The sequence below is a fragment of the Equus asinus genome, chromosome 20 (assembly GCF_041296235.1).
Source record: "Equus asinus isolate D_3611 breed Donkey chromosome 20, EquAss-T2T_v2, whole genome shotgun sequence".
Classification (NCBI taxonomy): Eukaryota; Metazoa; Chordata; class Mammalia; order Perissodactyla; family Equidae; genus Equus; species Equus asinus.
In genome coordinates this window covers 87,844,863-87,872,763 of record NC_091809.1, presented here as the reverse complement: position 1 = coordinate 87,872,763, position 27,901 = coordinate 87,844,863, and the positions used below count along the sequence as shown (strand labels likewise).

Below are 27,901 nucleotides of genomic sequence, written 5' to 3'. Positions count from 1 at the left end.
AATCCTAGTTTTCATTGCTTAAAGTATGTGTTCATGAGCCATAACTTCAGGAAACTGGCTTCAGTTAGACTTCGAGTGAGGCCAATAATATCTTTCTGTAGCTCACAACATAATCTGGAAAAATTACATGGTGACTTATGGCAAAACCAAAAAGATTGAATCATAACCAAGAGAAATTTCTTTCCAGAAAAACACTAATTGACCAAAACACTGTGATTCCAATCAATTCCTAACATGTCCATACAATTTACCCAACTTAATGTTACCATAATGGACTTAAGAAGTAAAGATTGCATTCATTTTATACGCATGACTTTAACAAGGCCCGTGATCCATATCATCCCTTGCACAGAACATCCACAATTATTCCCAGGAGCAATACTTCATGTGGGTAAAGCAACATTGCATTGTGGCTAAGAGTGCAGTCTGTTTCGACAGAATGCTTGGGTTTAAAATCTGGCACCACTATTTCCTAATTGTATCTCTTTAGACCTGTTCTTAAACTAGTATGTGCCTCAGTTCTCTCATCTAAAAGTAAGACATTATAAAGATGTAATTCTCAAGATTAATACAAGAATTAAATGATTCAGCACAAAATGTGCTTAGAACTGATTTTGGAACTTGGTATGCAATATATGAGTTAAGTATTAATGTTTTAACTCCTGAAGGTAAGAGTTTTTTTTCAGACATAGTAATCAACCAGTAAATATGAAGAAACCACTAACACACATCAATTTGCTCGTGTTTAGCTGAAAAACAGTTAAACACAGGTAAAAAAAAATGGAGATAAAAACACAAAAAGGCTGAAAACAAAATAGTGGGTCCAATAGAGTAAACTAAGGGCATAGATCAATGAAGACGATAGGGTGTTTGAAATACACCTTTATGTTTTGCAGTCTATTCCTTTATTCTTGTCCAGGGCCCTAAGTAGAAATTCAAAGATTGTAAGCATTCAGTTTTGGTATTTAATTTCAGTTGGCATATTAACCATTCCCTTTTGGATTTCTCACAAATCGTTTTCTGTTTGCACACATTTCCTTGGTATCTCAGTATCAGTGGGCACCATGGAATTGCCTTGAAAGGCTGCATTCTCCAGAAGAGAAACAGATGATCTCTGTTCACTAGAAGGGTCTTGGGAAATGTATCATAGTGTTACTGTCCGTGGGGGGTCCTCTGCTCACTGCAAGACATGTCAATAGTCAAGAGGCAAGGTGGTAGGAGAGAAAGTGTTTCTTTATTACAGCTTTCTAGCAAGAGGGAAAATGGTTAACTAATGCCCAAAAGAATCATCTTACAGAACAAAGACTACAGGCCAGTTATATAAGAGGTTGGTCTCCAGGTAGGGGAGGCAGCTGGTCTCTGGGTGGGGGCAGACATCTGGTCCCAGTTCCTGAAAGTACTTTGTTTTACTGGATATACATCAGAGATCAGAGCAGCTGCCCTACACCCTGATCCTTCAGTTATCATTGGTGATAGCTATCAGCATAGGCCCGGAGGTCATCACATTCCAAGAGAACTCAAAAGAACAAAGTTATCATTTTATTGCAGCTGGGAGGGGCCATAAAATCTACAGAGCCTGCCTGGGATACTTAATCAGAGATCATTTAAAGTTATGATACGGTTTCTTTCTACAATATGGCTTCCCTTATGTCACCCTTGTGTTGAGCCGGTATCAATAGTGCAGGAGTTCCATGAGTCACTGATGCCACTCTGGACATGTCCTTCCCACAGGCTTGCTTCATGTCTCCTTTGTCTTCCAAAAGTAAGCTATGGGCTTTGATTTTTTCTATACATTAGAAAACCCCTTTGGAAAGCATTCTTCCACATCATTTTTATCCATGCACAATTTACACCTTATAATCAACACTCTCATATGCTAACAATAAGTGTCTGAAATCAGACACTGGCTAAGGTAAAGTGAATGATGAATTTGTGGACACTCTGTTGCACTTTATTGTGATCTGAAATGTCTCAGCTAAGAGATTAATAAAAACTGATGAAATAATATTGGAAAAAATCTCTTGTTTAAGCTAGTATTAGCTACTATTAATAATAAACACTTATTACATTGGTTTTGAATAATTTATCACAAAGGTAATAGAATGTAGGTATTCCTACATGTTTTAACTTGGGAAAACGCTCCTTCTCTCATGTGGACCTGCCATGCTAACAGAAATTAAAATAATCAGTTTTCAGCATGCCGATAAGAGAAAAATATGTGGAGAAATCTTAGCCTCTTTTAAAAAGTATTACCTGAAAGAAACATACATTATTGCTACTCATTCCATTGGTGAAATAACTAGTCATGGTCATGGCTGAATTAATGGAGTGTGACTGGGAAATATTTTTCATAAATGCGGATTCACTTTTCAGTGCAAAATACACATTTTAATAGTATAGCTACTAATTTCTTCTCTAGGTAGACTTGTAAATAAACAAACTCTACTATATATTTAGAAGAAAGGAGAATATTGAAACCAGAGAGAAGGAAACAAATAAATTCAAGAGTAGAATACTTGTTAGAGATCATATTATTTAATTTAGCATAAAAATAATTTTAAAAGAACCTATTCTAACATTTGAAGAAATCAGTACTTTGGTAAGTGTCATATGAAGGTAAACCTACTGTGTGTGAAGATAATGTAGCTTGAAGAATAGAATGAGAATCTGTGATTTTCTGCTCATGAGGACTAAAGAGAGTTATCAGTCATTCAAAATTTATTGATATATTTCATAATTCAATTTATTTACTTACAAGCTCATGTTGTAAAGTAACTATAAACTGATATGTGAATAAATAAATAATTACAAAGAAACATTAAGTAAGAAGTATTAAAAAAAGTAAGAAAATGCCTTTCCAATTTAGCAGCCATTTGTTGCCTTTGCAAGAGCAGTTTTGCAGTTCTTGCAAAAAATGGGTATGATTAACTAAGTGGGCCCAGGAATGAATGCTAGATGAGGAAAGAGGATGAGATGAGGTTGTCAGATGACAGGGAAGTCAGTGTGATCACAAAAATGTAGTGGGAATTGTAACTGGAACAAGTGAGTAGTAAAATTGACAGGCTAACATGATGAAAACAATTTAATGTGTGCAAATTTTGAAGTCATTCAAAGAATAACGGGAATTCAAATGGAATTATAGAATGTGAGTCACGGGACAAAACCTTTAACAAACTTGGAATTGAGATCCTTTGAATGTGACATGACAATGTTAAAGAGAATTAAAGTTAGCAAGATGATACGGAATGTAATAAGAAAAAGCACAAGAAAGAATATTTATAGGAATAATAGCACATGACAAACATTAGGAACATCCAGATTAAAGAAAAATATACAAAAGATGTTCAGACATGTAGTGATTTTTGAGTGAGGAAAGGGACTTTGAGGGAGACCACAAGCATATCTCATTTTATTGTGCATCACTTTAATGTGCTGTGCAGACATTGCATTTTTTATAAGACTTCCCAGCAAGATTATGACTCATTGAAGGCTCAGAGGATGCTTAGCATTTTTTAGCAATAAAGTACTTTTTTAACTGTTATGTACATTGCTTTTTTTAGACATAATGCTATTGTACACAATAAACAACAGAATAGTGTAAATATATGTGGGGTTTTTTATGCTGAAGAAGACTAGCCCTGAGCTAACATCTGTGCCAATCTTCCTCCACTTTCTATGTGGATCACTGCCACAGCATGGTTGATGAGTGATATAGGTCTGCACCCAAGATCCAAACCGAAAAACTTGGGCCACTGAGGCAGAGAGCACCAAATTTAAACACTACACCATGGGGCTGGCCCCTAAAGATAATTTTTATATGCCCTAGGAAAACAAAAACTTTGAGCGATAACTTTATTGTGATACTCGCTTTACTGCAGTGGGCTGGAACTTAACCCGCAACATGTCTATGGTATGCATGTGTTTTAGACTGAAGATGAGTATGTAGTAGCAGTAGCAGTGGCAGTAGTAGCAGTAGTAGTAGTTAGTAGTAGTTGTATTTACTATTAGGATGGAGGGAATTGATGTTTGTACAGAAGAAAATAAATTTCTGTTGAAGTTTTGCACATGAATAGTGATTACTTAAGACACATGGCTATTTTAGATGAAATTTCCCTCATTTTTTATTGCCAAATGTTCACATTCAATATCCTAGCTAAGTTGAAATCAAATACAAAATTTAGTTTGTCTCTCTTCATCATTATTGAGTACCTATATTGTCCCGCATTTACGACTTGGGCTGACTTTTCAATTATATTATCCATTTTCTTTATTGATTTAAAATTTTTCTCTCCTTATTATATTCAGGATATGTGCCTTTTTTGGATATACGTATTAGAAATATTTTTACAAACCATGAATTGCCTATCACTCTGTTAATTATGTCTTGATGACAGAAACTTAATTTTGATATGGTTCCAATTATTGTTTTTTTTCTTTTGTGGTTAATGTTGTCTGTATCCTATGATAGAAATATTGTATCCTACAAGATTTCTTATATTTTCCTCTAAAAATTTTATTTATTTATTTTACCTGTCATATTTACCTTTGCAGTGCGTCTGGAACTGATTTAGCACATCTTGTGAGAGAGGAGTTCAGACTTTTTTCAAGCAGAGAATTAATAGACTCAGAAATGTTTCTTAACCAGATCATCTTTTTCCTACTAGACTATCCTACCATTCTTTTACAATTTACTGTTGGTTATAGACATATAGAGAAATAAGAAAATAGATCTCATCAAGATGGTAGCATAGGCAGCCTCTAAACTCACCTCCTCCCATGAACACAACTAGGTTACAGCTATTTTTGGAAAAATTAACCCTGAGAGAGAACTGACAACTAGATAAAAAGTATCCCCAAAACAAGGGACAGTCCTGATTGAGGTGGAACAGGCAGAAATTGCTTTCTGGAGAGAAAAAAGCCACCTTTGCAAGCCATGGGGCTTCACAGCCAGCCAGCATGGCCAACTCTAAGGTATATAGCTCTCCCTGGTGGAGAGGGGGACCTGAGCATGGGCGCAATGCCACTAAAAGCATACTTCGGGTTCAGCACAACTAAGATGAGTGTCGTTATATCTTCCTTCACTGGCTACTAGCTACAACAAGGAATAACCCCAGAACAGTTAATAGACTTGAGCAGAAAAACCCAGCTGTTAAAGGGCCCACATATAAATTCACCTGTCTCAGAAAGCAACCTAAAATCAACAGAAAGAAAGATGCACAGTCCTTTGGTGAAAAGAGATTCACCTAGTAGGCTCTGCGTGTATCTCAGTGAGGGGTGAGACCTCTCTGGGGCCTGAGACATTGGCAGAAACCAGCATTGTGACCTAGTACAGGCATGATGACACAGATTCTGGCAGATGCCATTGGAATTATTCCCCTGGCCTGTTAGCCCAGGGATCTGCCACAGCCACTAGGGCATCAATTTAATCCAGCTCCGCCAGTGTGGGCAGCCCTCTCTAGGGACAGGCCCTAGCCAACAATAAGCCCTCAGGCTACTTGTTGACCTACATAGATAGGGTGCCTTGATCCTCTCCAGGAAGACAGATGTGTCTGCCTCTGTGGGGCAGGGCCAGCATGAAGAGTAGGTGGAGTGTAGGGGGCATTGGTGGAGAGCGTGGGGGCCTCTGCAGTGGGGTGACTGGGTATGCTCCAGGGGTCAGGGGGTGTGCATGGGCCAGGAGTGTGTTGATGGTGTCTATGGACTTTTGGAGGGTGGGGCTTATCAGTGGCAGCAGACTTGTGCTTCTCAAACAGTCACAAAAGGGATTGGCCACACTTCCCAAAGACTGTAACCATTAGGTGCTCCTGTGCCTGGGGCCAGCTCCACTCAGCTGTGATCCTAAGAGAGCTGATAACAGCCTTGCAGGACTGAGGCCTACAGCAATTGTAAGCCCCAGAGCCTAACAACCAGCCAGACTGGGTGCCTACTCACTTAACAGAAAAACTGCAGTAGTAGTGTGTTATTAGACCTTGTAGCCAACTTTGCTGGGGCTTATCAAACCTGATTTACAAACAGCCAGCCAGAGGGAAGCCTAGTCTCCCTGGGTACCTGCAGCAAAAGCAATCCTGCTTCAGCAGAAGGACACATGGAGCCCACACAGGGGTCACTCCTGGAACATTTGGACTGGTGATGAGAGGGAATCATACTGTTAAGCCTCAAAATGCATCACTTACATAAGGCCACTTCTCCAAGATCAGGAGACATAGCTGACCCACATTATACATAAGTATAAGCACAGGAAAAGAGGCAAAATGAGGAGACAAAGAAATGTGTTTTAAGTAAGAGAACAAGACAAAATCCAAGAAAAAGAACTAAATGAAACTGAAATAAACCATCTACCTGAAAAAGAATTCAAACAGAAGGTCATAGGATGCTCAATGACCTTGGGAGAAGACTGAGTGAAAACAGTGAGAACATCGACAAAGAATTGGAAAATATAAAAAAGAACCAATCAGAAATGAGGAATACAATACTGGATATGAAAAATTCACTACAGTGACTCAATAGCAGAGTACATGATACAGAAGAGAGATCAGCAAACTGGATGACAGACTAGAGGAAAACATCCCAGCTGAACAGATAAAAGAAAAAAGAATTAAACAGAACAAGAACAGTTTAAGGGAACTTTGGGACAATATCAAGAGCACTAACATTCATATCATAGATGTCCCAGAAGAAGAGAGAGGCAAAGGGCCAGACAATCTATTTGAAGAAGTAATAGCTGAAAAATTCCTAATCTAAGGAAGGAAACAGACATGCAATTACGTGAAACACAGAGAGCATCAAACGAGGTAAACCCCAAAGTGGCCCACACCAAGAAATAATATAATTAAAATGTCTAAAATTAAAGATAAAGAATGAATCCTAAAAGCTGAAAGAGAAAGGCAAGAAGTGACATACAAAGGAAACCCCGAAAGCTATCAGCTGACTTTTCAGGGGAACCCTACAGGCTAAGAGAGAGTGCCACATTATGTTTAAAGAGCTGAAAGGAAAAAACCTACAGCCAAGAATACTCTACCCAGCAAGGTTATCATTCAGGATGGAAGGAGAGATAGAGAGTTTGCTAGATGAGCAAAAATTAAAGGGGTTTATCACCAAGAAACCAGTTCTACAAGAAATGCTGAAGGGACTTATTTAAGTGGGAAAGAGAAGACCACATATAGGAACAAGAAAATTATCAAAAAAAAAAAAAAAGGACAATAAAATCACTGGTAAAAGCAAAAATACAATAAAGGTAGCAGATCAACCACCTATGAAGATAATATGAAGGTTAAAAGACAAAAGTACTAAAATTACCTATTTCAATGATAAGAAGGTAATGGATACACACACACACAAAATAAGAGGTGAGATATGATATCAAAAACATAAAATGTGAGAAGAGGGGAGTAAAAGAGTGGAGCTTTTAGAAAGAAGTCAAACTAAAGAGACTATCAACTCAATATAGATTGCTATATGCATAGATTATTATGTATGAACCTCACGGTAATCGCAAACCAGAAACCTATAATAAATACACAACTATGAGAAAAGAACCCAAACATAATACTAAAGAAAGCCATCAGTCCACAAGAGAGAGCAAGAGAAGAAAAGAACAGAGAAGAAAGAAGAAAATGCCCAGAAACAAAAGTAACAAAATGGCAATAAGTACATACGTATCAATAGCTACTTTAAATGACAAAGGACTAAATGGTCCAATCAAAAGGCATAGGCTGTCTGATTGGATATAAAAACAAAACCCATATTTATGCTGCATAGAAGAGACACACTTTAGAACTAAAGACACTCACAAACTGAAAGTGAAGGGACAGAAAAAGATACACCATGCAAATGTCAAATAAAAGAAAGCTGGGTGAGCAATACTTGTATCAGAAAAAATAGACTTTAAAACAAAAACTGTAACAAGAGACCAAGAAGGGCACTACATAATGGTGCAGAGAATAATCCAGGAAGAAGATATAACTCTTGCACATATATATGCATCAACATAAGAGCACCTAAGTATATAAAGCAATTATTAACATACATAAAAGCGAAAATTGGCAATAGCACAATAATAGCGGGGGACTTCACATTCCAATTACACCAATGGATGGATCATCCAAATGGAAAATCAATAACTCATGGGACTAAGACAGACAGAAGTAAAGGGAGAAATAGAAAAGGTAACAATCATCAGTGGAGATTTTAACATTCTTCTCTCAGTAATTGATAGAACAAGAAAATTAGCAACGATACAGAATTTTGAACAAAACTTTCTATCAACTTAACATATTGGAGATTGAGAGAGCACAATAATAAACAATATGTAAAATACATTTGTTTTAAGTTTAGTATTCAAATACCAAAATAGTCTACTTGGTAATCTTATAAAGAGATAAAAGAAATAGCACATGTAAGAATTGGATGAGAAGAAATTAAGCTGCCATTTATGTGTAATATGTTAACTTTTTTAGCAAAACCAATTCATGCATAGTCAAAATGTTGTAACTAATGTGAGAGTTTAACAATTATTTTTGAGGAGACAACTTAAAAAATATATATATTTAAGAAATATATAATTTTAAATTATAATTAAAAAAATAAGATTCTATTTTAACAGAAACAAATGTTATAAAGTATCTAGAAATCAGCCAAAAAACATTAAATATCTGTACAGATAATTTTTTAGTTTAATTTAATTAACAGACATAGAAGTGATCCAAATGAATAAAATTGTCTTAACGTTCTCGCCTTCTTTTTTTTTTTTTTTTAGGAAAATTAGCCCTGAGCTAACATCTGCTGCCAATCCTCCTCTTTTTGCTGAGGAAGACTGGCCCTGAGCTCACATTCGTTCCCATCTTCCTCTACTTTATATGTGGGATGCCTACCACAGCATGGCCTGCCAAGCGGTGCCGTGTCTGCACCCAGGATCCAAGCTGACAAACCCCGGGCAGCCGAAGAGGAATGTGCACACTTAACCACTGTGCCACTGGGCTGGCCCCACAGTGAACTATAGCTTCAATTGTCTTCTCAGGCATCTCCTTTTCCTGGGCTTCATGGAACAGTCTTTCAAGACTGTATTCTCCAAAGGAGAAACACTTGAGTACTTTCCAGATACAAGATCTGAGGGGTTTACAATGTTAACATAACTGTTCTAGAAAGACAATGTTAACTGTTTTGTGCTTAGTCCTGGCTCAATCCTTTTTTACCTTCAATCTTGTCTCTCGAGAGACCCATCAGCCTTCAAAACAGAGGGGCCTCCTGAGCATTGCAATAGGCCAGTACAAAGCAAGCACAACTACCAACACAATCCTTACTGCTCCAATGGCAACAACTGTCATACTTTTTAACCATTTCCACATATGCATATTGGTCCAGATGCTGCAGTAGAAAATGATCATTTGCGGATTTGCAGAGAACAATAGTTATGTTTTATTATCGTCTACAATGTATCATGATTTGCGAGATAGAATTCAAGATAAAGCAGATGTAGGAGAGGAAGATTTGTAAATATATAATGTTATAAGAGACATGTTGATGGGTGTTTGAGTAATTTGATTCAGTAATGGAGAAGAGGAACCAAATAAAATCCTAAATATATATACAAGTATATATATTTTTTTCCTAGTCACTATCTTACTGTTTATGGAAGAACATCTTGGAAATTTCTATGACAGGGGACTTTCTTGTTATGTAACTCATAACCAGAAATAATTTCAAAAGAACATAGTCTAAGTAAGCAGTTGAAATAAATGAAGGGTGGACAATAACGATGAAAAGACTGACCATCTCAAGAAGATCAGAAGCCTTGGGAGTAAGATAAAAATCTGTGAAATTCTTCAGAGATTGTACTGGATGTAGGGAAACATCTGATCTTCCCTCAGAATCTACTGAGATTAAGTACCTTCTTTCGAGTTTTCACAGTCCAGAAAAAGAAATTGACAGAAGAGGAGCTTAAATAGAAATAAAGACTGAGTGATTCCCTGACTAAATGAAGTATTAGAGATAAATAGATAGAGGAAGCAAGGATAATTCTGAGATTTCCTAATTCATGGCTAGGAGGCTGTTGTTGCCAGGAAATAAGACACAATCGGATGGAAGAAAATGAGAGAACTTAACTGAATTTATTCGGGGGTAACTTTATGTGTTATTATTATGATATCTTAATATAAAATATGCAATGCATTCCAGAAAAGCCACATAGAAAATGCCATGGTATCCCAATAGAATCCTCTACTCTGAAGTGGCAAATTCCAGGCAAGGGACCTTGCTGACTGACTCAGAACCAGGCAAAATATCAAAGCCCGAAGGTGTCTGAAGGAAGAAGGCAATTATATGGTTCAGAAATAGATAGAATGATAGTGCCAACAGAAAATTGGAGAGGTCTGTGAAGGTATTCCAAGTGCCCTGGCAAACTGTCTGCTGAAGGTAATATAAAGAATGACCTTATTTAAACAAATGGATTTCTCCAAATTTCTTTCAAAATGAGCCTCGGAGAAGACTCTGTAGGTGAGAAGCATGACTGTACAAGCAGACCACGATTTGGAGAGAGTTTTCTGTCACTTCCTCCCCTAGAATGTGTCACAGTCTAGGGCTCTGACAGGAAGCTTTCCTCATTTAAGGGGAAATCACTTTACTTCTCCTCCTTCGGTATAGATTAGACATGTTACCATCTTATAAGTAAATTTGTTAAAAACTGTAAGATGATTTTTAAATATTACATATATTTACCATGAGCAGTTATGCTTATTTGTAATCATAAGTAATGTTTCCCAGCTAAAATTTCTATCTGTATTTCCCGGTGGGTGAGCCTTTTGTTGGTTGGATTCTCCCAGAAGCAGATATAAGAATGGAACCTGGCAAACCAAATTTCCAAGTGGAAAACAATCATTTGAGTATTTGCGAAGAACAAAACTTGAACAAATACTTAAAAATCTTTCATACTTTGAATGCTCATTATTTGTAGATTTTTGTCTTAAGTTCTTATCTGTCTGGGGTTATAGGCTTCATTCCTCATGTAGTGATTTCCACAACTCAGGTTCTATGCTGTGGCTAAAATTTATCTGATTTTTTCTGAAATATTTTATGACTGATTTGATATTTTTGAATTCCTTACAAGGAAACACCTCACAAACTTACTCACACAAGTCCAGAGTAGCATATATTTAATAGTAGAATGCAGATACCACAACCAGACAGTTTTTTTCCCCACACAGATATTATTTACACATCCACACAAGGAATCATTGCCATTAAGAATACGTATCAATGTATCTTGAGCTTTCACATAAGTGGCATTTTGGACAAGAAGTTGAGTTGCAGAAAGCAATTATAAATTAAAAAGCATGGTAAGAAGAGTGGAATGCTTATTCCAGAATTGTGATGCTAAATGTAAACAGAATGCTAGGAAGGATAGAAGTCAGTTATCAAAGTTAAAGGTGGTGCTCACAACAAGAGTCACGAGAAACTACTCTTGCTCTTGAAAACAAAAGAACTGAATTGTACTTGCTTTGCACTTCACCATCATTAGCCAAGATGGATGCCAGAACCAGAGGTAGGGCTGTCTGCAGCAGGGAGTCATGGCTTTGCAGAAAATAGACTGAGCTTGTTAGCAACTGATGTGCTTATCTGCAACAACTTTAAATCATTTGATAGCTTGAAAAAAATAAAAGCTTCCATTTCTTTTTCTGTTTGTATGGTTGTGTTATGCTGTCCATCTTTAGATTTTCTTAAGGAGCCAATCTAAAATAAGTCCAAATTTGACATTTGTTAATGATAAGGCATTTGTTTTTAATTTTTAGGAGCTTTGTACTTGTGTTTTAGGATTAGGAGATCTTATTCTGAGTTCCTGATGACTTTGTTATGCTGTCTATGGATACGAGTATTATTAAAATAATGATAGTGTTTTGAAATACTTGTTAATTATTGTGAGTGTATTGATGCATGTATATCCTTACTTGATCCCAGTTTCCTTGAAAAGACAACTTGACTATTTTTCTAAAACTATTTTTAGCACAAATTCAACACTGGCTTTAACACAATGATGAGGTTATTATACTATTAACTGATCCTCTACTAGGAAATAAATATTACAGAGCAGAATTTCACAAAATTTCAAAACTCAGAAAAAAAATCTTAAATAAATGAACTCAGTCTTCTCATTTGCAGGTGAAGATGCTGAAACTAAGAATGTCGAAGCGGCTTACCTGATGATTGACAGAGGTTTAGAAGGAGCCGGCCCTTCAAGTAGGCTATTAAATTGTCTGAATCCCCACATGCAGGGCCGCAGAAAAATCACTCTGTCATCCTGCTTTTGCCCATAGGGGATTTGACTGGCTACTTTGTCTCTGAGCGTGCAACTTACTGGTTTTAACATGGCAGACAATTCTACGCATCACTACATTTCATCTTTCTTCCTGGTTGGTATTCCTGGTTTGCAAAATTTTCACTGCTGGATTGGCTTGCCTGTGTGCCTCCTGTTTGCCCTGACCCTGCTGGGGAACAGCGTAATCATCATTACCATCAAATTAGAGCCAAGCCTACACCAGCCTATGTATTTCTTCCTTTGCATGCTGGCAATGAATGACATGGCTCTTGCCTCTTCCACAGCCCCCAAGATGCTTGGCATCTTCTGGTTGGATGCTCACAGGTTTGACTTTAATATCTGCCTAGCACAAATGTATTTCATCCACACATTTTGCATAATTGAATCAGCCCTCCTAGTTGCCATGGCCTTTGACCGCTATGTAGCTATTTGCATTCCACTGCGTTATACCACCGTCCTGACAACAACAATGGTCATTAAAATGGGTCTAGCTGGCGTGATCCGAGCTATACTTATGGTTCTGCCCTGTCCTCTTCTCATTAAGAGGCTACCATATTACACCAAACATGTCATTAATCATGCCTATTGTGAGCACATGGCTGTTGTGAAGTTAGCCAGTGCCAACACCCTCATTAACAGAGCATATGGAATCTCTGTGGCCCTTTCGGTGATGGTTTTGGACCTAGGGCTCATAGCCACATCCTATATCAAAATCCTCCAGGCAGTCTTCCGGCTCTCCTCCCAGAATGCCCGCTCTAAGGCACTGAGCACCTGTGCTGCCCATGTCTGCACTATACTTGTCTCCTACACACCTGCACTGTTTAGCTTCCTAACTCACCGCATTGGCAAGAAGGTACCTCCAAGCATCCATATAATTTTTGCAAGTTTGTACCTTCTGGTGCCTCCCACTGTCAATCCCCTGGTGTATGGTGTCAAGACCAAGCAGATTCGTGACCGAGTGGTTGGTCTCTTCTTCCCAAACAAGGAAATTTCTGAAAATTAAAATATTTAAATACAAAAGCATGTTGATAGAATCTGTTTTGTGAAGTCAAGTTTCATTAACAATAGGTGCAACCTTGTTCCCAACATGCCACTTCTCAATTCAGCTGTGCCTTTTTGCAGGGATATTTGTTGCTGCACATTTATTTGTTTTTTCTTTCTATTTTCAATTTTTTTATATTTTCTCTTTCTTTCCTTAGAAATAAAGTAATGCCTCTTCATGGGAAGCTTTCATTAAATGTTGGCAATAATTGTTATTTATTACTGACATTATTTCATATTCTATATTAATCAATATTATTTTGTGATATCTACAAATCTGAAATGAGTGTGCTAATTATTGAAACAATTTAAAACTTAATGTTTTGGACAATGCAGTTTATAAAGACAGGCATTTTTTTCATTTTGAATTGTTATATGCTCTGTTTAAAAATTCTGGAGTAAAAAACCACTATTTTCAGGGGTTTTTTTACTTATTATAAGAGTAATAATAATAGTTAACATTCAAATAATGATCAGTGGGTGTTTGTCTGTTTACTAAGCCTCTTACATGTATTTATTCCTTTAGTCCACAGAACTATACTGTGAGATAGATGCTATTATTATTCTCATTTTATCAATGAGGAAACCGAGACTCAGAGGGGTTATATAAGTTGCACAAGGTAACTCAGCTAGGAAGTGGCCATGTCGAAGTTGAACCCAGGGACTTTGGCTTTAGAATATATGCTCTGTACCATGCTACATTGTCCACCATGAGAGCAGTCTTTCACTAATTATTCACTTTAAGAATGTTATAACTTATTTCTCTAAATATTTTATATTTTATACCCCTGTATCTCTTCTTCTTTTAGATATTTTGGTAGATTTTTTGAGTCTCCTTCAAACTCCTCATACCTTATAAATTTCATTATAAGATTTTGGCAAACCTGCAAGCAAGAACTGCTTCTATTTTACCAGAGAAAAGTCCAATCGGTGCAGCCAAGTGACATTATGACTATGATTTCCAGACTTGAGTAAAACTGGAAGACTCTGACAATCCCGCTTATCTAAACGCAGTTCCCTTTCTGTTAGCTTCAGAGGATATGAATTTTTTGATCACTTCCCTTAAGTGATGCAACTGAAAATAATTCACTTCTTAATTAAGAATATGAATTTATTATTCATGGATCACAAAGGAAACTACTTTGGGCATATCTATAAATACTCTGTGCAAAACATCCTTCTACTTTTAGATCATTTCCTGGGATGAGGGTTCACTGAGTTGGAAATTGTTGATTTTGGACCAAGGTTGGTATATAATTTTCAAATATTTAATGGACATCTGTGTGTTTTCAAATGAGTTAGCTCCTCAAATCTTTGGCTTTTTATGAATTTCTGCTATAGTCATATTCTGGTTTGTTAATGACCATATATGTATTAACTTTTATATGTCTTATATCACAACTAGTTGTGTTTCCATACAATATGTAGTTCTTCTATTTATTAAATGAGTATATCTTGAATGGCTCTATCAGATATTTTAGAACTAGAGTTCTGGGGAGAGAAAAGTCAAGTTCAAATACTGCTTTCATCACTAATAGCAGGGTGAGTTTCATTTTTAACTTTGTAAATTTTGAGTTTCATCTTTGATTAAATGTGTAAAATAGCTTTTATACTTTATAGTGTCAGAGTAAGATTGAGATAATGAATGAAACACAATTAGCACAATAGTTAACAAAATCTTCTTCCATATATACCAGTGTCAATGTAACGATAGGCATTGGAAATATGAAGATCAATTAGCAAAGCTATTTTTCCAAATGCCTAAATAGAGATCCCAACTGGCTATTTCTGATAGGAGATCCTATTTCTTTACTCAACATGTCCAAATCTAGACATTTTGCACTTATTCACCCACCCAAACCATCCTACAATAATTTCATATCTCAGTGATTAACACACCATCACTGAAATCAGTAAAAGAGAATCAGTTAATATCGTAGAGTATTTATTGTGTCAAATATACACCAAAAATATATTAAAAAAGGAAGTGCCAAATAATGAATTAAGTAAAAAAAATTTCAGCATTTATCCCAGATAATGTAGAAAAATTCAATGTAATATAGTTTAAAAATTGTGTAGATGACTATAGAACACCAAAATAACACTGTGTTCGAGAAAAAATTTTAATTAAGGCATATTGGAGGAGATATCAAGAAAAGGCTGAACTGAGTCTTGAAGAATGATGGTAATATTACCAGGTAAGAGGGCAAGGGTTTCCAAGTAGAGGTAACATCACAAAGAAGTGAATAGACATGATGAGAAAAGTGAAAATATATCCAGAAGAGAGTGATGTCATAAAAACAAAAGGATAACAAGGCTTCAAGGAAAAACATAATTAGAAAAGCCAGCAGGTACATCCAATAAGGAAAAGTCTGGTTTTTGGCACTGTGAAGGTCATTGGTCAACTCGGGAAATTAAGGACAGTACAAAGCGAATGATGGAAGGCCTATACAATCTGGTATACAAATAAAGACCTTGGCTCCAAGTGATAAATCTAGTCCAAAGCCTGAACTTAATTAATTAAATAGCTACACTTATTTTGCACTTATGGAGCCTAATGCTACTTTTGATCAACCAGGCAGAATATGAATCAGTCAGGCCCATGGGACAACCTATAGCACACAGGCTAAATCCAGCTTGCTGCCTCTTTCTGTAAATAAAGGTTTATTCGGGCACCACCACGTGCATTAATTTATGTATTGTCTGTGGAAGCTTTTGCCCTGTGGTGTCAAAGTTGAATAATTGGGACAAAGAGCACATGATCAAAATAGTTTAAAACATTTACTGTCTGTCCCTTTACATAAAATGTGGGCTGATCTATAATTTAGAACAACAATTCAATACATTATAATGTGTTAGTCATTATATTCCTACACATTTGTCTTTGTTGTCCTTCCTTTAAGTTTTAAAACTTCTATCAAAATTTTCTGTAAGAACCGTGGTATAAAAGCCACAAAAACACATATAGCTAAACTCTTGATAAGATATAGGTCTACTTTATCATTCTTTATCATTCAGTGTTTTCTGTATATACATGGTCATATATGAAGTTTATTTTATAGTTTAGTTCCAAGAGTATGCAAAAAATTTCAGTGACCAAAATGAGCATATATAACACAGGAAAAAGTGTCTCCTTGGAGGAATTAATAGTCTGTCCCTTTAACTGATAATTATAGCCATGACACTTTAAAATTCATTATATTTGGATATCAGATCTTAGTTCAAACAAAATAAATATGTAAACCACTAATGGGAATTTATTGATTTATTGCATCCATTGTCCACAGAAATTTTATGATGATGGCTCAAATTTATCTATATCTATTTATATAAAGTTATCCATCTATCTATGGTATATATATAGCTATAGATTAAATATACGTATTAAGCTGTCTGGGTATTTAGCAGGAAAATTGGGATTAAAATACATTCAATAATTTTGGTTTCAGTTCTGTCATATAAAAAGTTTGGAAGTTTTTATTCCCATCCTTACTGTAAGAGAAACTGAAAAAACTCAAAAATCAATAAATTTCTTTTGATTCCTCAGAGAAATGAGATTGCGAGTTTAAGTCAGGCAAATACAGACAATCATAACCACTGTCAACCTTCTTAGAACAGACACTGCTGGAAACTTTAACTGTCTTGCCCTGCAGGAATGTTAAAAGAAATTCTTCAGAAAGAAGGAGAGCTATATAGGTCAGAGACTCAAATCTACATAAAGAAAGAATATCAGAAAAGACTAAATGAAGATAAAATAGTTTATTTTTCTTGTTCTTAATTAGCTTAGTAGATAACTCATTGCTCACAGTAATAATAGTAACTGTTGATTATGGAACACGGATAAATGAAATGAATGGCAGGGATATAAGAAATGGGAGGAAATAATTGGAAAAACTCCATTATAAGTTACCTGAACTACCTGTGAAGCGATATAGTGTTATTTTTAATTTGGCTTATATTAGCTGTAAATGTATAGTTAAAACTCTAGAGCAAATATTAAAAATTTTTAAAGGTGTATAATTGACATTCTAAGAGAGGAGAGAAAATGGAGTGATAACAAATGCTCAATTAAATGCAGAGAACAGAAAAGGGAAGGAAAAATAAAAAAAGAAAGAACAAATATAATGAATGAAAACAGTTGCAAACATGGTAGATGTTATTCCAACTATATCAATATTCACTTTAAATGTAAATTGTCAAAATGCACCAAACAAAATACAGAAATTTTTGAAGTGGATAAAAAACCAGGCCCCAGCTGTATATTGTGCAGAAGAAATCTACTTTAAATATACAGACACCTATAGGTTAAAAGTAAAGGTATGGAAAATATATGCAATGCTAACTAACCAAAAGAAAGTTGGATCAACTATATTAATTTCAGACAAAGCAGATTTCAGACCAAGGAAAATGATCAGGAGTAAAGTGACCATTTTGTAATGATAAGTGATTCATCCTTCAAAGATATAAATATCCTTAATGTGTATAAACCTAACGACACAGTGTCTAAATTTATGGGCAAAACTGCCAGAACTGCAAGGAGATGTGGACAATTCCGCTACTGCAATTAGGGACTTGAACTTCCCTCTTTCAATAATGGATCAAGAAGGCAGAAAATCCGTGAGGATACAGGAGTTGAAGAGCACCATCAATCAACTTGATTTCATTGACGTTTGTAGTGTATTCTATCCAACATCACAATAAATATTCTCCTCAAGCCCACATTGAATATTTACAAATACATGTCACATTCTGGGCCACAAAATGTGGTGATAGTTGCACAAATCTGTGAATATATAAGAAACTATTCAATTGCGCAATTTAAATGGGTGAATTTTTATCATATGTGAAATATAGCTATTAAATTATGAACACAGAAATGTATTAATTTTGATGATGTGGATGGGATTTTGTGACATGCATGATTTGATGGAAGAGAAAGACAAGGGCTTTATATACCAGTTAACAGCGTTTGAGGAAAGTCAATCGGAACTAGTAGCAAACATGAGTAATATATGTTCCTCCACTTCGTTGCCCATTAAAAAACTTGAAAATGGTTGTTTTCTGGTAACTGGTAGAAAAGTTGGAGAAAGTAGCCAAAATAATGCTTTTGGTTTTTGCTCTCTCCTTTAGGAGAGAGTTCCCAATTTGGGCTTCTGTGGGCCCCATATAATCTATTTGTATGTTTGTTGCTCTCCCTTCTAGGCAGAAGGGTTAATTTGTTCCCAAAACTGCGGCAAAGCTTTGGGAAAATCAGCTGATAAACTGCTGGACTCTGAAGAGAAATAAATGTGTCTTGCTCACTAGTACAGAGACACTGTCTCCATATGCTACAGATACCTGGACTCTTCTTTATTCAAATTTCCCCTGCTTTAAAGACTAAGGGTAGGGCTGAGATCTCTGTGCCCTCAAGGAAGACCAGAGGGCTTATCCACTCCTCTGTTTATGCCCGGGAACATCAGGGAGGTAAAGGACGCAAATATTAATACCTCTGGTGATTACAGACATGTAAATGACTGGTCCCCTGGGGAAAAAGGGCCACAAGACAAAGAGATAACAAAGATTCTGAGGAATGTGAGGTAGAAATGCAGGGCTATATGAGGGTATGGAAATAAAAAGCCCCGGAGCCCTGAGCAACCCCAGAAACTGGTTAGTGTACTAAAGCAGACAAGGAGAATAAAAGATGGGGAGCTGCTCCAGCCATTCTCAGTTGCCTCAGCCCCACCCTTGCATTTGCTCAACCTTGTCTGGAGATAACAGGATCTCTGAGCAGCTGGAATTTTAATCTTGGAGTTAGTAATTTAACTGCAAGAGCTTTGAGCAAAATGTGCTGTTGAGGGGGAAAAAGAGGTTATAAAAAATGACATTGTATTGTTTTTGTTGCTATAATATCTGAATACAAGGTAGACATTGAGCAAGATCTTTACTATCTTGTCATTTCCCATTTCACAGTGCTAAAGGAGACTACCCAATGGGGACAGCTGCAATTACAATAGTGTGCTAGTGGACAAACCTCCTGGTGATTCCCACCAGTGGACAGGTGAAGATTTAGCCAGGGTTCCTCTAATTTCTGAGATTAGGTCAGATTTGGAAAAATCACTGTTTATTTGACATACGAAATGAAGTAGTTACCAGCTAGAGACACTCTGTTTTGGCATTTTAGAATTAAGGGTATGACATGTCTACTAGAGATGACCTTTTGAAAGATTTTAGCTTGCTAATGAGCTCTTGTTGAATTTGGATGTCTGAATTATAAAGACCTGGTGATTCATTTATGGGCAATTGCTTTCTGATAAATAATATTTATAGGAAAATCAATAATCTTCAATAAACTCTGCTGGACAATTGTTATCTATATACAAGAAAAGAAGTGTATGAAGCCCCTGCATATATACACTATTCCACAAAAGTTTACTTCAAATGGATCACAGACCTAAATGTAAGACCTAACTAAACTGTAAAACTTTTATAAGAAAGCATAGATACAAATCTTGGTGAACTTGGATTAGGCAATGATATTTTAGTACAACACCAAAAGTATGAGCAGTAAGAGAAAAAAAATAGATGAATTAGACGATGAAAATTAAAGTGCTTTGTACTTCAAAAAACACCCCAAGGGTGCCAGCCCTGGTGGCCCCTGGTTAATTTCTTCAGTCTCTGCTTCAGTGGCCCAGGTTTGGTTCTGAGGGCAGAACTACACCACTCGTCTGTCAGTGCCCATGCTGTGGCAGTTAATCACACCTGCAGAAAACAGAGGAAGATTGGCAATAGATGTTAGCTCTGGGTGAATCTTTCTTGGCACAAAAATAAAAACAAAAATTAAAACACTATCAGGATGTGGAAATGATGTGGGGTTGGTGAGCCGAGGAGTCGAAAGAAAGATTTCTTGGACTCTCAAGGTCTGGCAGTAGTGTTCTTTTATTTAGAGAATAGTGTGGAATAGTATGGGGATGGGACCCATGGGCAGTAAAGGGTTGTTGCTACAAGCATGGGTTGAGAGTAGGGCTAAATTTAAGGCATAGGTATGTGAGTTATCTCTTTACAAGGCAAAGGAAAGAATATGCAAAAAAAGTTGTTAAAATGGTATCAGTGCAGGTGGGATATGGTTATTGAGTGGTCCTATAATTTTTAGATAAGAATCAAACCGTATTAAGTAAATGGCTGAAGCCACCACCTTAAATATTATTTTTAGCTAAAGACAAAGGAGGATGTTGGGAGTGGAGGGGGAGTTGATCATGGGAGATTACCACACAAGTACAGTAAACAAATGCTGATTTAAGTCCTTGCCTTTGGCATTGATTAAGAGTTTCTAGAGATAAAGTCATCCCTCCTTCTTTCTGGTACAGAGAGGGAGACACGTTTGCAGATGGAGATTTCCTTTACAATGTAAATGTCTCTTAACAAAGGGTAAGTAAATTCTACACCTCAGGGCCTCCTTCCCATCTGCAGTTTTTAAAAGTAACCAGTCTAAAATAATCTTCATCAAAAAGACAACCCATAGACCGGGAGAAAATATTTACAAATCATATCTGATAAGGGACTTATATCCAAAAGATCTAAATAACTGTTAAAACTCAGTAATGAAACAAAAAAGGGGGGCTGGCCTCTGAGCAGGTGGTTAAATTTCCACATGCTCTGCTTTGGCAGCCCCAGGATTCACCTGTTGGATCCCAGGTGTGGACCTAATCCACTCATCAGGCATGCTGTGGAGACATCACACAGATGAAGTAGAGGAAGGCTGGCACAGATGTTAGCTCAGGGCAAATCTTCCTCAAAAAATAAATAAATAGTAATAGATGAGACAAATACAACCACAACACCATCAGTTAATAATCATTAAGGAAATGCAAATCAAAAGCACCACACCACTCACACCCATTAGAATGGCTACACTCAAAGGACAAAGAGTAAGTGTGGAGGAGATCCTGGAGAAATCACAACCATCACATGTTGATGGTGGGTTTGTAAATATTTCAGCAGCTTTGGAAAATAGTTTACCATTTTCTTAAAATGCTAGAAAATAGAGTCATTATATGATCCATTCTTAGGTATCTACCCAAGAGAATTGAAACATATGTCTACACAAAATCTTGTATGTGAATGCTCATCACAGTATTATTCATAATAGCCAAAAAAAGAGGAAACAATGGTCCTCAGTTAATGACAAGATGACAGTATTGGAGTTAAAGAAGAGAAGCAGTAGAATGCCAGATGGAAATGCAGCACTGTGCATGCAGGCCCTTGGAGAAGGATGAGAAAGGGAACTTTGTACATTTTAACCCCAATATAATCTATGAGAGTTTCACTAGAAAATGGTTACTGCTTTTGACAGATAAATATTAACCCTTTAATCTTCAAAAGAAAGGTGTTTCATATACCTAAAATAGCAGACTTTTCAGCAGTAAAAAGGAATGAAGCACTACTAATATGTGCTACAACATGGACGAATCTCAAAAGCATTATGCTCAAAGAAGTTAGACACAAAAGAACACGTCTACTATTTATTCTATTTCTATGAAATATCCAGATTGGAAAATCTGTGGAGACAGAGAGTAGATAAGTGGTTGCCTAGGATAGGGAGTGGGAATAGAGAATGTCTCTAAACAGGTACAAGATTTCTTTTTGGGGTGATTAGGATTTTCAAAATTAAATTGTGGTGATGTTTGTACAATTCTGAAAATAAACTGAAAATGGGTAAAGTCTATGGTGTGTTAATCATATTTAAATAAATTTCATGAACAAAAAAACCACTTAATTCCATGATGTGCTGCTTTCCTATGTCTTAGGGCTTTGAAAATCTTAAAATGAAAAGTGAGACAAATTCGTGTAAGAGATTTGCCCTATGTTTATGAAGTGCTCTCCAAAATATTTATAGATAACTATTGTTATACTTCACAGGAAAAACCAATGAAAGGAGGCAGATATAAAACAAATGTTTAAGGAATCTAAGTGATGGGTATACAGAAATCCTTTTTTTAAATTTTTATACATTTTCTGAAAAGTAAGTCTGAAATTACTTTAAAATCAAAAAGTTTAAAATAGTCAGTAAAATAGAAAAAGATAAATTACATTGTAAATATAAGTGATCAGCAACCTCATGGTTATCATTTTTGGATCATGAATTTACTTTTCCACTGTCCCTCGTGTCAAGGAGAAAAGCCTTTACTTTCAGGAAGCAGGGAGATGCAAAAAGAATGAAACTCAAAGTCTATACACTTTCAAAACTAATTTAGTAATATTTCTCTTTGTGGCCCCATTAATGAGTTATTAATTGTTTCTGATGGCATCAAGGCAGAAGCTCATAGGTAGAAGATGGTAATTACCTACGCAAGGTATTTACTTTTTTGTCCTGTGACCATTAGGAAATGATCCTGAATGGTTAATTTCTCAGGAACATTTATCTTTGGGAGGCAGATATCTTAACACAACAATAACAAGAAAACAATGAAAGGAAATACAATTAAGGTTTAATCGTGTATCTGTTGTACAAATAAAAACAAAAAGAGAGAGGGAGAAGGAGAGAGGGACAGGGAAAGAGGACGGCGAAAGAGAGGGAAGGATAAAGGAAGGAAGAAAGGGAAGGTGGGAGGGAGGAATAGAAGGAGAGAAGGAAACAAAAAAGGAGGGAAAAAAGGAGGAAGGAAGGGAGGAAAAAAGGAAGGATGAAGGAAGGAAGGGAGGGCTCTTGATCACCCTCTGACTACTATACTTTTTATGTTCTACCCTCTATGGCCAAATTCTCCAAACAAAATACATCCATTTTATTTTCACCTACCAATTCAACTTTCCTTCATGAACTTTTAAAATATTGATTCCAGTTCCACCATTTCACAAATACTGTTCATGATTTTTTTTTCTAAAATTAGTAGTATTTTGTATCCAATCTAAGTCATTCTCACATGATTTTGACATACTCATTCCCCTCTTTAAAACATCTTTTTGTTTGGAATCATTGACATTATGCTTCCCTCATATTTTCATTGCTTCCTTTTCAGACTGTTTTTGGCGATTTTATTGTACTTTATTTTATTTATTTATTTATTTATTTATTTTTAGTGGGGAAGATTGGCCCTGAGCTAGCACCTGTTGCCAATCTTCTTTTTTTGCTCGAGTAAGACCAGCCCTGAGCAAACATCTGTGCCCATCTTCCTCTGTTTTGTATATGGGATGCTGCCACAGTATGGCTAGATGAGTAGTGTAGGTCTGTGCCCAGGATCTGAACCCATGAAACCCAGGCCACCAAAGTGGACCACACTGAACTTACCCATTGCACGACCAGCCTGGCCCCTACTATACCTTATTTTAATGTTCAAATTTTTTAATATACCCATATGATATCATTTACTTGATCAAGTCATCTAACCTTATGACCTCAAATACCATGTTTATGACCATCACTTCCAAATTCATTATCCAAGTCCACTGTTCTCAACAGAGCCCTGATACATACATCAAACCCAAGGCTGAACTTCTCTTCTTAAATGTATCTTTGGAAGAACTAATAAATAAAAAAGAACATGTCTAAAACAAATCTTATTAATACCTTCCTTATCTCAGTACATTCTATATGATCTCTGTAGTTTCTCCTTCCAAAAATCTAAGCATAATTGGCACCTCCTTATTTTTACCCCTCGTAGCCAATAAATCACCAAATCTTTTGATCCCACCTATTAAATATATCTCATATGCATCCATTTCTTACAAATCACTGAGCTGACATCTGCTCAAATACTTCTGTATTCTTTTGTTAACACTCCTTTATCTAGTCTTCTGTTGCCAATGCTTGTCCTTTTTATTACTTCTGCAGCAAGACTGATGTTCTTAAATCATATGTTTGGTCTTTTCACCATTCTAATTGCAATTCATTAGGAGCTCCACATTGCCCTAAGAATGAAAACTACATTAAAATCTTATCTTATACAACCTTGTTCTTGTCTGCTTTGCAACTTTTCCACCTGGAGTTTCACTTATTCACCTATGCTTTATACAGTCCAATGTAGTCTCAACTTTTCTTTTTCGTCTTTTATTTTGCCAGAAAATTCCTCCTCTTTTATCTTCACCAGGTTATTTACCTTCAGTCTTTAAACCTCAACTACATATCACTTTCTCAGGGAAGTCATTACTCAATTCCTCTACTTGATTAGAGTATCTCTGTTTGGCTGTCAATGAACTTTTTTTTTTGTTGGAAGATTGGCCCTAAGCTAACATCTGTTGCCAATCTAACTCTTTTTTTTTTTTCCTCCTCAAAGCCCCAGTACATTGTTGTATATCCTATTTGGAAATCATTCTAGTTCTTCTTTGTGGGATGCCACCACAGCATGACTTGATGAGCAGTATGCAGGTCCTCACCCAGGATCAGAACCAGGGCAACCTAGTCTGCTGAAGCAGAGTATGCGAACTTAACCACTCACCCGTGGGGCAGCCCCTGCACTCTTTATTTGTTAAAAGTGGCATTTGCCAAATTGTAAATGTAGATGTATACCTAGTAATGTTTGTCTGAATCACCTGGTATACTGCAGGCAAAGTCCTCTTTTGGCTCCCTGTTCTTTTCCTGTACTTCAGCAGTGTCCAGTACTGGGCCTGAAGCCCTGGGGGTACTTACTCAATATTTTCAGTGGATTTTTATAAATGTCCCACAGATACCTCAAACTCAATGTGTTTAAAGTAGGTTCTACTATCTTCTTGTGTAAACAAAACTCTTACTTTATCACTACCTCATTGAATGATATACAATCAATTCAATTTCACAAACCAGAAACCTGAGCATCAACTATGAAACCACTCTATTCACCAACCCACAATCAGTTATTATGGTGTGTTCATATATTCTAAAAATTATTCAAATAACTTTATTTGAATCACTTATTTTTTTTTAAAAAAATATTCTCATTATATTTCCCTTCTCACAACCATTATCCTAAGAGATGCCACCATCACTTCTCAACTGTGCTTTTACAATTGTTTCTAATCTAAATTCTGTTCCTGTGGACTTTATGAAGAACTTGAAATGCTATAAAGAAATCCTAATGCTATAATATTCAGTGGAAAAGATGTAGAATGAAAAATTTATATGGCATAAGGTTACAACTTAATGGAAAGGAAAGAAATTAAGAAAAAAATCTTTGGATTAGAAGGATTATAAATCTATTTATCAAAAGTCCCTTTAATGGACCCCCATTAAAAAAGAATACAGTAGAGGGAGGCTCAGCATCATAGCTTCAGATGTTACTCACCTCACCTGTAGGGAGGAAAGTCTAATTTCACTGTATCATATATTTTGATTTAAGGGTTATAACTTGAACTATCTAAACAATAGATAAGTTTCAAAAATTTTAGGTAGAAGTGTGTCAAAATAGAATGATAATATTGATGATGAATTCAGGGTAACACAATTTTCATATGGCAACCATGCTGCAAGAATATGTCAATAATATGTGAAGACACTTATTGTCATGCTATAATTATCCTACAGCAAAGTTTCAGAAATCTTTTCTGGAATGTGTATTGGCAAATCTTAGTTCTATTATGTCTCTGGCATTTAGAAAGCCAATTAACTTTTTTGATATTCAAGTCTTCACAAAAGAATAAAAAATTATAGAAAGTATTATTCAAATCATATCTTGCTGCACACATGGGGACTAGCATTATTATTTTGACCTTAAAATACTCTTACTGATAAAACCTGAGGGTTTCACCCCATTTTCAGGGAAAACCACTTCTTCATCCTGCTTCGGATCTGCTGGGTCTTTACACTGTAGATGATCGGATTCATCAGGGGTAGAAAGAGAATATAGACATTGCCCATAAGGACATGAACCAAAGGTGAGAGATGCTTTCCAAAGCGGTGCACCATGGTGAGACCAATGATGGGAATATAAAAAATTAGGACAGCACAGATGTGGGAAACACAGGTCTGCAAGGACTTGAACCTCTCCTCCCGGGATGCAATTGCCAGCACCGTATATGCAAGATAAAAACATATGAGATGAGAATGAGGACAGCATCCAACAACACGGTACAAATCACCAGAGCCAGGGCATAGAAGCTGTTGAAGCAGATGTCAGAACAGGCCAGCCGGAGTAGGTCATGGTGAAGGCAGAAAGAGTGAGAGAGGATGTGGGGATGGCAGTAAGGGAAGAATTTCAAACGAATAATGATAGGAAGCATGGACAAAGCACTTCTCATCAAAATGGTCACCATAAAATGAATGACTCTATTATTAGTCAGGATGGAAGTATATCTCAAAGGATTGCAAATTGCTATAAAGCGATCAAAAGCCATGGCAAGAAGGACTCCAGACTCTGTGCAGGAAAGTCCATGAATAAAATAAGTCTGTGAAATGCAAGTATCCAAACCAATCTCCCGGCTGAGCCCCCAGAGGATCCCCAGTACCGTGTGCACTGTGGACAGCCCCATGCACAGGTCGGTGAGGGCCAGCATGGCCAGAAAATAGAACATGGGCTGGTGAAGGCTTGACTCAGTCCGGATCACATGGAGCACCATGCAGTTTCCCAGGAAAACCATAGCATAGATGGAGGAGAAGGGTATTGAAAACCAGAGATAGTACTGGTCTAGGCCATGGAACCCTGTGAGAATAAATATCGAGGAGTTAATAACAGAAGAAGAATAAGTAGACATGAATATTTGAAGGTGATTTCCTAGATTAGATAAATATTAATCCACAGTTTTGTTTACACTGTCTGCTGTTTTTGAAGACAGTGAAATATTGCACATCCACTCAGAATATAGCACACGTAAAGTTAACTGTAGAATCCAAGGGAAGTAAGTGTGTAGGAGTAACTATAGCACAAAATGATTTCACAGGAAGTCTCCTTCATATCAGGTCTCAGAGGTTATAGAATCAAATCAACGTCCTGACCATTTCAGGCAAATTAGATCATTAACTTCCTTCCCTTTTAGTCTCTCCCAGCCACTTGCACCACACACACCAGGTGACAGTGACTAAAGTTATTGAGAGCATAAGGCTGCTCCTGCTCTGCTCCTGAGTAACCTCTGAACGCTCTCTCCTTCCCTAGTCCTTGTGTACAGGGCGTCAGAACGCTGAGAGTTATGAGGAAGGAATGAAGAGGATTGTGTGAGCTGGTGAACCCGGGCTCCAGGGAGAGCACTATTCTCTCTTGGAAGATGATTCAAGTGAAAGATTCTTCCTGGTTCTTCCAGACCAGCAGTTTCCTGGGATTGTGAGGAATGGATAAATGGCAGCATTTTCCCCAGAGTCCACAAATCTTTTCTAATCTTAGAGGGAGGGTGACTCATGGCATTGACTGAAAATTCAATACTTAATCAAAAGAGGAAGGTAAGAAGTAAACACCCAATGGGAAAAGGAAACACCAATGGGAAATCTGAAGAATTTTTGTGTCCATTTCAGTCTGAAATCAACAGAAATGTTTAGATAAGATTTATTTATTGTTCTCCACTTAAGTAAACTTTTATTTTTCACTGAATTCCTCAAACTTTCTCCCTGTTCTGAACTCCAGAGAAATGTGTCTCCTTCATGACAGGTGTAATATAAGAGCAGTAAATAGAAAGGTTTCA

General features: G+C 36.6%; 1 protein-coding gene and 1 pseudogene across 1 annotated transcript; one reads left to right on the top strand and one right to left on the bottom strand.

Moving 5' to 3' along the window:
- The first annotated feature begins 12,356 nt into the window (after nt 1-12,356).
- LOC106830147 (olfactory receptor 52P1-like) lies at nt 12,357-13,310 on the top strand. The gene has a single exon (XM_014839572.3). The coding sequence runs from the start codon at nt 12,357-12,359 to the stop codon at nt 13,308-13,310; it is 954 nt and encodes a 317-aa protein (XP_014695058.1).
- Nucleotides 13,311-26,036: 12,726 nt separating this feature from the next.
- Nucleotides 26,037-26,983, bottom strand: LOC106830145 (olfactory receptor 51V1-like; annotated as a pseudogene).
- Between the last annotated feature and the right edge of the window lie 918 nt (nt 26,984-27,901).